At 43.1% G+C, this 11,568-nt stretch overlaps 1 protein-coding gene across 1 annotated transcript; it reads left to right on the top strand.

The window, feature by feature from the left end:
• The first annotated feature begins 699 nt into the window (after window positions 1-699).
• On the top strand, window positions 700-11,568 carry C9H4orf17 (chromosome 9 C4orf17 homolog). The gene is made up of 6 exons (XM_060247388.1): window positions 700-905; window positions 3,418-3,606; window positions 5,383-5,546; window positions 6,247-6,328; window positions 10,374-10,542; window positions 11,553-11,568. The coding sequence occupies exons 1-6, from the start codon at window positions 767-769 to the stop codon at window positions 11,566-11,568; spliced, it is 759 nt and encodes a 252-aa protein (XP_060103371.1). The 5' UTR covers window positions 700-766.

The following is an 11,568-nucleotide window of genomic DNA, read 5'->3' as shown; positions in this document are numbered from 1 at the left end:
ACACCTATTCCCTACTCTATTAAAGAGGCTGACCAGGAGCCCTTCCAAATCCATACCTTCAGAGTTTTTACTTGTTTCAGTGGAACTTTAGCCAGAATAGTGTAGTCGTTAAGAGTGTCTGTCTAGTGTCTGAGAGACCCAAGTCCAATCCCCACTTGTGCCATGGAACCTCGCTGGGTACCCTTGGGCCAGTTACACTTTCCCCCACGCCTCTCAGTGACACATGAGAAATCAAATACATAGTACAGCCTAACCTACCTCACAGGGTTGTTGTGAGGATAAAGTGGAGGACAGGAGAAGGATGTAAGCTGCTTTGAGTCCCCATTGGGGAGAAAGGTGGGGGTATAAATCAATTTTAAAATGTACCTGGAAAATACAATTATTACTGGCAGAACTATTTACATTGAAACTTTTTTTTTTGGCATTAATGTGCCAAACTACCAACATGGCTGTGATCCCACAGGCTCCTCAAGGTGTGTAAAGAACAGCTCCTACTGGTGCTAATGAACTTTTCTGCCCCTTCTGTACTCTTAATGGCTGTTTCCTTGCCTTTCAGTGACACGTGACAAAACAAAGGCATAGTGCAGCCAATGTGGGCTTTGTAATAGCACACAAAAGTATGACACAGGGACAAAAATGCTTTCAAATGTGTCTGTAGTCTTTATGTCCATTACTCTGCAATTTCAGCATCCAGGCTGGCCTGATGAGATGCTGCTGGAACCTGCTGTTCCAAGAATAATCGCCAGGAAGACAGAAACACGTTAAGATGCATATAAACTTCAGGGCACAACCTGATCCTCTGGTGAGCCCAAGAGGATCTATAAAGCCAGGTTTCAATGAAGAGAAAAGTACTTACTTTGTATGCAGAAACAACCCTCATCCCCGAACAGTGTGCCACATGAAAGGTAAAGTACTCTTTTCAGGTTAACATGGCCAGTCTCAGCATGAACAAGAAGCAATATTTTCTCTCTTTAAAAAAAAAATGCATTTAGCATACCAGGATGTAAAGCAATCACAGCAAGTCTCCAGTTGCAAAAACTGGTATTGATTCCAAGAAGAATAATGAAAAGCAGTGGAGCAGTTTCCAATCCCAAACAGCAACATGCAGATCCTCTGTGGCTGGTCTTCTGTATTATACCCACCACCAATTTTTCATATGACATCTTAAGCTCTCCATGGGGATGAGGAAGATGGCATAGTGAAAAATATTAATGAAAAATAGTACTTGGAATAATAAACTGGTTCATGGAAAGAATTTCAGGTGGGTAGTCACAAAACAGACATAGTGCAGCCAATGTGGGCTTTATAATAGCACACAAAAGTATGACACGGGGATGAAAATGCTTTCAAATGTGTCTTGTTGGTCTGCAGCAGAAGAACAAAGATTTGAGTCCAGTAGCACCTTAAAGACCAACAAGACTCCCAGGGGGTAAGCCTTTGAGAGTCAAAGCTCCTTCATCAGATACAAACAGGGGTAGAGATCCTGGACTTCTGAGCTCCCAGTCAGAACGTGTCTGCAACACCTTTCCTACCTTCTTACTGGGATCCAAGGGCTTAGGGATCACCATTCTTTCTTGTATCTAGTGAAGGGAGCTTAGACTCTTGAAAGCTTATACACTGGAAATCTTGTTGGTCTTTAAAAAAATTTTTTGCCAACAAATCAAGCTGACTTCTAGTGACCCCTAGTGGGGCTTAGAGGCAAGGGACATTCAGCGATGGCTTGCCATTGCCTGCCTCTGTGTCACAACCCTAGTTTTCCTTGGAGATCTCCCATCCAAATAGTAGGCAGGGCCAGCCGTGCTTAATTTCCAAAATCTGATGAGGTTTGGCTTTCCTGGGCTATCCAGATCAAGGCATCTTGTTGGTCTTTAAGATGCTACCAGGTCTGGTTGACAGGTGAACATGGGAGGGGGACACGACAATGTATTGCCCAGTTATGCTCTCAGGTCAAGTTGTTTGAGGTATGATAAAGGGGCAGGGGGACTGGTTTGCTACCTACTTCCTAGAGCATTCCTACTTCCTAGATATTTATACTTTCATTTTAGAATCAGCAAAGCACAATTAGAAATACGAGTTAAGCACTGGGCTGAAAGATAAAATGGTTACCTACTTATACTTCCTAGAGTATTCAGTTAGATATTTACAGGCCTCAAATTCAGCAGGAACTCACAGGAGCCTTTCTGATGGTTCGCCCTCTTCCTCCCCACCTACCTTGTCCATTGAATAGTAGGTGCAACTGCATAACAATCCCTGGACTAGGAGAGTGGGCAGCCAGCCAGCAGGGGCTTTGCCACGCCCCCAGCAGGCTTCATTAACCCCCGGAGAAGCCCATACTACCCTTTCTCCACTTATGTGATTTTGCGTGGTGGGTGGCTTGCTGGCCTTTTGACCGGGGGGGGGGGGGGTGGCCCATGAGAGCCCCAGGCAAGTGAGGCCTGCTTAGGCTGGCTGGATCTCTAGCCATCCCAAGCAGGCCTCACTCGCCCAGGGATCTCCTTTCTTGCACCAGGTTGCTTTTGACGGGGGGGGGAGCGTGCAGCATATGTTATAACGACCCCTGGATATTTATAGTCTCTCATTTTTAGAATCAGCAAAGTGCAATTAGGAATACGAGTTAAGCACTGGGCTGAAAGATAAAATGACTTAATAGTACACAGCAAGCCCCCACTAATCAATCAGTGAGACTGTAAACAGGTAATTTAGTAAGCTAGACTCTGATGATTCCTCAGGCTGTGGCTTTCTTCTTAGGCTCCTGAACTGGGTCAGTTCACACAAAAATGTTTGTTGCTACAATATCAATTGATGCCATGTAATGAGTTTTCATGTTTCATGAGTTGCTACAGTATCAAATGATGCTGCATGATAAGTTTTCATGACAAATCAAACACAAGACTTTTCAATGACATATTTAGCTATGAGACATTAGTTGGTTTACACGTGAATGTGTACCACGGGATGTTATTATTTGAATACTTGTGGGATGGTTCTCCATCTTTTTGATAAAATGCATGTTGGATCAGATAGTGGGCGAGATGAAAATTTCAGTTTGAGATTGATCTGTGATGACTCCTTCCCTCCTGTAATTTATCACCTGTTATTACAGTAGGCTGATGAACGCTCGCATGTGAACCAGCTCCAAGTATTGCACCACTGAGGGATGTGCCTGCATTTGTGAAACAGAAAACTCTGCTTTGTGACCCTCATTTGCACTATGTCCAGGGTTCTTTTTTGGTAGAAAAAGCCCAGCAGGAACTCATTTGCATATTAGACCACACCCCCTGATGCCAAGCCAGCCGGCACTGCGTTCCTGCTCAAAGAAAGCCCTGACTATGTCCATATACCAAACCCACTCATACAACCTGGAAGAATGTTAAGGCACCTAATTATGCATCTTTTATTTGTTTATCGATTGCCCAGGATTAAATGATGTACCTGTCTGTGTTGTGAAAGACCCAGGCTATATTGCAGGACACTTCATAATGCCAAAGATAGAACAGAGTCCGAGTACAACGCGCACTAGAGGATCGGTTACTATTCCTGGTACCACAACAACAACTTTACAGTCTCTGATAAACAAAAGGAATAGTTTCCCACAGCCAACTTCACGTAAGTAGCCTCCCTTCTTAATACAGATAGAAGACATGAATGGGTTCAGGGCTGGTTTTCTATACAAGCTTCCCAAGTGACTGCTTAGGGGTGGCACAATGAAAAGGGGTATGATGCACCAGACACAAAGTCATTAAAATCTTTGGATTCTAGATGACACGAAAGAAGACATAATGCTCACAAACAGGGCAAGGAACGTATCCATTTTGAAGAGAAAGGTAAGGAGATGGACCTTACCAAGCTTTCATCATTCAGGCCTTTAAGATTTCTTATCTCGAACTTTAACCCTATGAATCCACAAACCCTTGCACTGAAATACCATAAGCATTGAAAACCTCTTTGCTTTTCCATATCTCACACTAATTTCAATGAGGCTTCACTTAGGAGTTAGGAGATGCTCCTAGTGGATCTCACTCTCTAGTTGAATGTTGTCAGGGCAGCAGAAGGGCTATGGGGGATATATGCAACACATCAAATCTTTTGATCCTAGATCCTGAGGAGGAGCAGCAGCAGTGGAGTGTGCCAAGGGCTAAATCCCAGCAAGTGCTTCTTGCCACACTGCATGTGGCTGCATGCCAGAGCATTATGAATTGCTGCTTGCTCCTCACAAGGACCAGATAAAAGGCATCTCCTGCTTGAGAGGCAGGTGATGATGCTTCTCACTGCTTGTACATTCTCATGCTGCTAATACATGACTACTCACTGGCCAGGCACTCATTCACAGATAGTGTTTCCAGTTGAGGAATGCCAGGAGATTTGAGTGTGGAGCCTGGATAGGGCAGGATGTGGGGAGAGGAGGGACCTGAGTTGGGTATAATGCCATACAGTCCACCTCCACAGCAGCCATTTTCTCCAAGAAGCTCTATAGTCTGGAGATCAGCTGGGATTCTGGGAGAACCGATCACAGAGAAAGTCTGGAAAAGTCTTGGCAGAATGTGCATGTTTTGCAGTCTGTACCTTGCCTACCCCGCAAAAGTATGTTCCAGAGTTCTACCTACCTTATGCTTTCACTTCTGTGAGAGTTCATGTTTGGCCTGCACAAAACCTGCAGGAAAGATGGGGACTCACAGGGCTGCCAGCTCTGGGTTGAGGAATACCTGGAGATTTTAGAGGTGGAGCCTGGGGAGGGTGGGGTTTGGGGAAGGGAAAGGACCTCAACAATGTATGTTATAGAATCCACTCTCCAAAGCAGCCATTTTCTCCAAGGGAATTGATCTTGGTCATCTGAGAGCAACTGTAATCCAGGTGCTACCTGGAGGCTGGCAACTCTACTGGGAAGGCTTTTTTTTTTAAGGCTCAGGTTTTCAATGATGCCTTCTGCAGAAAAGAATTCCTCCTCCCTCTTGCTAATTCAACAGGCATGGGGGAAAAGGAAGGGAAATTTGCACTGATCAAGAGGCAAAATTGATCAGAAATCTGGGGTGGAAAAGTTCATATTCTTTACCTGGGGCATAAATAGTATCTCAAAACCTGTTCACATATATGCTTGCCGGCAGTTGTTTGTATTTAAGATTACAGCATATTTGTAACAGTGTTGGAAAGGAAGGCTACTACAGAGAACAGTGGTGCTTCCTTCCTAATATGAGCACAAGTACAAGTAGAAACCTACACTATAGGGTAAGTGACATAACAGTTAATCCAGACATCCATTTTGAAGAGACATACTAGTCATACTAGAGGTAGCCCTCCAGTGTTCGACAAGTGCATTGAAAGTATGCTACTACATCTGAGATGATGTAGTATTGTTATTGTTCCATTCTGTATGACTTGAATCTTTTTATGATCAGAGTGATCTTCAGAGAAAATATATTCCAGAGCAGCCACAAAATATGCCTGTATCTGAGACCCTAGCCCTTTCACCCACCCTGGCCCTCCGTCACAGACCAGAAGTCATGGAGGACATCAATTATACCTCAACGTACCTGGATCATGAAATAAAAGTAAGACAATTAGTAAAAGGTTCTGTCCTACATTATACATTTCCGTTTAGTTCAAGGAAACAAGAGGAGGGTATTTAGATCCTGCAACTGAGTCCAACCAATCTGTCAAAAATTATGGGATAGGAGAGTTTGTGGTAGTACTACACCCATTGAGAAAGGAGAGAATACAGTTTAAGATACTTTGCTTTGGAAGTTGTTACAAACTATTTGCAGAGAAGTTAAAAGAGTAGTCAACCTTGACAGCACAATGGCCTGACTCAGTACAAAGGCAACTTCATGAAATGGTGTCATGCTCACAGGCAGAGCTTTTTTTGTAGCAGGAACTCCTTTGCATATCAGGCCACACACACATGATGTAGCCAATCCTCCTGGAGTTTACACTAGGCCCTGTACTAAGAGCCCTGCAAGCTCCAGGAGGATTGGCTACATTAGGGGGGTGTGGCCTAATATGCAAAGATGTTTCTGCTACAAAAAAAGCCCTGATCACAGGACATTTTGATTTGGGGTCACTAGAAACCCAACCATAGGTATATAGCCCAAGATAATTCTTTCAAAAAATTGCTTAAGTTTTGAAAATATGCATACCTATGTAATTTTATTCTCTCCTGATATGTCTCTGAAGACATTCCCCCCCCCCCCCCCAATGAGATGTATCTGATGAACTGGCACACTTCATTTGTATCACTTTGGTTTGACCCAGGTCCTGGAAAAGCTTCGTGATATTTTACAGACAGACTCCCTTGGAGAGATCAAAGAGTGGTTGTCAAAGGCAAGTCTGCATGGTAAGAAGAAGAATGAACTAGGACTGGTAGTCAAACTGCAGGCTGATTGTGTTGCTTCATGACAAAAACCAAAGAGGAGAATTTGGTGAATTGCTCACATTTATAAAGACTTTGTTGTAACCCGCCTTGAGCCTGCTTGCAGGGCAGGGCAGGATAGAAGCCCAATATATAAATAAATAATATTACCTAGTATTCCTCACAAAGCTATTTTTTCACAATAAGTAAATAAACAGCCCACAAATTAAAGTACATGATGACTGAACAACCTTCCTAGGCTCTAACAAATTTATTTATTCAGTTTATTTGATTTAAAATTTTAAAATTCTGGATCAATATAATATTTGGTCTACGCCACATTGGCTGTTGCAAAGTTCTTTTTATAAGCTATAGCAAGATAAAATAATATGAATAAATAAATGATTGAGTTTGGAGTTGGGTTATTTGGATTGTTTAAGTTTTATTACTGTGATGCCGCTCAAGGCCATCAGGTCAAATGATTAATTTAATTTAAGGAAGTCATATTTGGTCAATCAACTGACCAAATCTTTTTAACCAGTCAAATAGTAGAGATGTTAGAAGACTACTGATTGGGGAAGGCTGCCATCAGTAGTTGTGCAAGGGGGAAATATCTGTGAATGTATATTAAAGTCTATCATGAAGCTTGCTGATGTCACTAGAGACTCTCTAACTTTAAAATCATACCAGTTCTTACCAAGCATCTCCCTAAATGTTGTTGTAGGAACAATGCTACCCAAGTCTACTTAGAAGTCAGTCAAATACTATTAAAGAAGTCAAATACTATTCAAGTTTACTCCCAAGAAAATGCCCTTAGAATTGCAACCTGTGTCACTTCTGAGCTGAGAAGTTTTCCCTTACGAGGAGAGAAGGAGGCTCTGTTCTCACCTAGTATCACATCCTGGTTGAAATTTCTAGTGGATTTATTGGAACATATTTTTATAATGTGCCTGTTGTATATCCAAGAGCACTAATGTGAACACAAAGCTCTTAGCACATACAGCCAAAAGCAGTGTTTCCATAATAAATGCATTTGGAAAAACTGGAAAGAGATACTCATAGAGAATATCCCCTGCTGTTGTAAGAGAACAGAGCAGCTCTTTTATGTACACAGAAGAGTTCTATGTAGAGCTTACAGCCCTGCAGCCAGTGGAACAGCTGGGGCAGGAATATGGGGGTCACATGTGATGTTAGCGATGCAACTACCATAATGAGTTGTACCTCTAGGAATCACCCAAAACTCTATGGTAAAACCATAAAGCTCCCAGCCATTCCTAAAATTACCCTATGGCAGTGATGGTGAACCTTTTAGAGACCGAGTGTCCAATGCAACCCAAAATCCATTTATTTATCACAAAGTGCCAACACGGCAATTTAACTGAATACTGAGGTTTTAGTGTAGAAAAAACAATTCACAGTGAAATTAACAAACTGAAAGAACATTTGGTCTGAATAGCATTTGCTTCGGAAACCAACAAAATAGTAACATGTCAGAATGGGAGAATGACGGTGAGAGTGTCATAAGGCAATAAATGGAGGCTGTTCATTGCTCTGTCGCTTCCAGGTCTGGGTTAAACTGAACATGCCTTTCCCAGATGTGTTCCTGTCCACCTAATTTACTTTTGAACATGTATAAACATTATTTTAGTTTGCCATTAGGAAAAAAGAATACATTAAAACATAGTGTGTTTAGTAGGAGCTTGTGGTTAGGGTGTCCAAATCAGATCTGGGAGGTCCTGATTCATATGCCCACTCTGCCCTGGCAGCTTGCTGGGAAACCTTGGACCAGTAATATACTCTGAGTTAACCCGCCTCATAGGTTCGTTGTGAGGATAAAAAAGGAGAGTGTGTCAAATCATTTCAGTGTCCTTTTGGGGAGGAAGGCAGGGGATACATGATGTTAGTTCATAAATTAAGTTTATGAAAGGAGTCAACTGATTTATATGGCTAAATCTGAGTCCAGCAGCACCTTAGAGAACAAAGCTCTTTTTATCTAATCGAGGGAGCTCTAATGCTGCAAAGCTTGTGCTCCCTCCCCCAAATCTTGTTGGTCTCTAAGGTGCTCTTGGGTTTGAATCTAGTTATTCTACCATGGACCAGCATGGCTACCCTTGGAAACTTCAGGGATAGTCTGAATTGTATTAACTAGAAAGTCTGACGAGAGAAAGGAAGGCCAATTTGGTGTAGAGGTTAAGTGCGTGGACTCCTATCTGGGAGAACCGAGTTTGATTCTTCACTCCTCCACTTTCAGCTGCTGGAATGGCCTTGGGTCAGCCATAGCTATTACAGAGCTGTCCTTGAAAGGGCAGCTTCTGGGAGAGCTTCTCTCAGCCCCATCTACCTCACAGAGTGTCTGTTGTGGGGGAGGAAGATAAAGGAGATTGTGAGCTGCTCTGAGACCCTGAGATTCAGAGTGAAGGGTGGGATATAAATCCAATATCTTCTTTCTTTAAACTAAAACGGCAATCCTGTGCATGTGTAGAGAGTAGGTACCACTGTGCTCACTGTAGATTACTTCCGAGTAACCATGGAGAGCAAGCCCAATGCGGAAAGGCTAAGGGACTTGGGGATATTCAGTCTGTAGAAGAAGAGGTTGAGGGGGGAGACATGATTGCTCTTTTGAAGTATTAGAAGGGCTGCCACTTAGAGGGCAGGGAGCTGTTCCTGCTGGCAGCAGAGGAAAGGACTGGCATAGGAAAAAAAAATTAACAGTAAGAGTTGCTCAACAGTGCAATCGACCCCCTCACTGGCAGTCGTTAAGCAGTGGCTGGACAAACACTTGATCTCCTGATCTCTCCTCCCCACCCACCCCATCCCCACACACCCATACTCTCTTCTTCCCTTCGGCTTGGATCGTGCCACAACACTTTTGAAATATGAAATGCAACCAGGTCTTGGCCACATGAAAATGTGAAGCTGCCTTATACCCATCTCTCTAGTGCAGGGGTGGCCAAACTGTGGTTCGGGAGCTATATGTGGCTCTTTCACACACATTGTGTGACTCTTGAAGCCTCCACCAGATAAGGCATTTGTCTCTTTAAACCACTTCTTCAGGCCATGCCAGCCAGTGGCTTGGAGAATGCATTTAAAGTTCATTGCTTTCTTTCCACCTCTATCTCTCTCTCCCCACCTATTTTCCTTCCTTCCTTCTCTAAGACATCTGACGTTCATGTCTGGTGGCTCTCACACATCTGACATTTATTCTATGTGGCTCTTATGTTAAGCAAGTTTGGCCACCCCTGCCCTAGTGGGTCCCATCTAACCCTCTCCCTAAAACTGCAGGAACACCTGCAAGGAATTTTCCTCTGTGTGTTGTGCTTGGGGGCTGCATTGTGGTTGCACCCCCCCCCCGTCAGAATTCCAAAGGTGCCCACGAGCTCAAAAAGGTTGGAATGCCCTGTTGTCTCTCTGAAGGAGGTCCAGTTAGGGTTGCCAGGTTTGGGTTGGGAAATACCTGGAGATTTGGGGAAAGGAGCCTGTGTTTGGGGAGAGGAGGAGCTTCAATGAGATATGACTCCAGAGCCTCATGCATGGGGGGGGGGGGGGATGGAGTGCGCATGCCCACAGAGAGGGCTCCGAGTGCCATAGGTTCACCACCACTGCCCTATGGCAAGCCTAGTGCTATGACAGCTGTTATTCACAGGCACTGTACCTATTTTAAGTCATCACATTTTAAAATATTTATTTATGCCATTTATAGTCTACCTTTCTCACTGGGACTCAAGGCAGATTACACAAAGTGAATTAATACAATCAAAAGATGGGTTATTCAGGAAACAATGAAATAAAATTTGGGTTGCAGAATCAATAAGAAATCTAAAAACAGAATTGAAGCAAAGCATGAGTGTTGATATGATGCAAAATTACAAAATAGGATCCAACCCATAGCAAACTATACACTGTAGTACAGACCACAGTCCCCAGTTAATTTATCCAAGCAACTTTAGCCTTTTTTACAGTGTTTACCCTATTGTCTGTGTAGAAAAGTCTTCTTGAATATAAACCTACCTTCCTCTCCTTGATCTTTCAGAGAAGGAGTTTGTATCAAATTTCATACGCTCAGATATCACCACCCGAGATCTGTTGAATTATCATCAGAAACATGGACAAAGTGGAAGTGAAGCAGTACATTTAACTTTGCAGGCTCTGCTGAAAGATTCAAAAGCTGCAGGATCAACAGGGGAAGAAAAACTAGTGAGGTAAATTGATAGAAATCACAATCAGAAAAGAGTTTAAATGGAAAACTGCTAGAAGCAAGCTATCACATGGTAAGACTTTAGCTACATCCTTGATGTTACTCCAAGGCATATCTCAGAATCCCACAAAAACAGTACAGCCAAGCAGCATCGGAAAGTGTGCTCATTGCTGATCATACAACAGAGGATGAGTGACCATTTCACTTACACATACACAGGGGTTGTTTAGTAGAAAAATGGGTGGTGAAGCTCATCCAGGGATTGTTATGCAGCTGCACCTACTATTCAATGGACAAGGTGGGAAGGAGGAGGTGGAATTCTCAGAATGGTTCAGGAGCTGTGCTCCTGTGAACTCCTGCTGAATCCGAGGCCTGCACATCCATTTCCAGGTGGCCCACTGCCCTAGAGGAAGGTTGGTGGACAGAGGCTAGCAGAGTCAGTGCTCAACATCTCAGAGGCTTCTTGTCTTGGACTTTTCAGTGCCAATGCTAATCAGTGTAAATTCATAAAATGCCTCACAAACTACTGCTAGTTGATGGGAGAAAGCATTAGTGGAGTTTATGCTTCTTGTGGGTGCCACACTGAGCAGCCACTACAGCATTGGCTTGCAGTGCTATAGGGCCACTCACCCTGGCTTGCTCCATGGTGATTTTAACTCCCAGTCTACCCCTGTAACAAAACCATAATCACTTTAGCTCATTAGCTATAGCTCCCTGATTGATCCCCCTGGAGCTACATATACAAGCAAAGAAGAAAAAATGTTATCAGTGTTCTTTTATTGCCAATGGTATTTAATCAAATGAAGGCAACTATTTCACTGTTATCAGTTTTGGTTTGGTAAAAAAATAAACATGGCAATAATAAATTGGGTGGAAACCATCCCTTGTGTGTATTGCCTCCCAAATCAATTATTTTGGAGTTCACACAATAATAATAATAAGTGAACTGGGCTGTTTGATAGCTTGGGTCCAACATGCTTGTTTCAATCTGCATTAATTCCTTTTCCGCTACAGTGGCCGTGCTGCGTGA

This window comes from Heteronotia binoei, chromosome 9 (genome assembly GCF_032191835.1).
Source record: "Heteronotia binoei isolate CCM8104 ecotype False Entrance Well chromosome 9, APGP_CSIRO_Hbin_v1, whole genome shotgun sequence".
In the NCBI taxonomy this organism is placed as follows: domain Eukaryota; kingdom Metazoa; phylum Chordata; class Lepidosauria; order Squamata; family Gekkonidae; genus Heteronotia; species Heteronotia binoei.
Note: the sequence above shows the minus strand (reverse complement) of the source record. Positions and strands in the feature narration are given on the sequence as shown.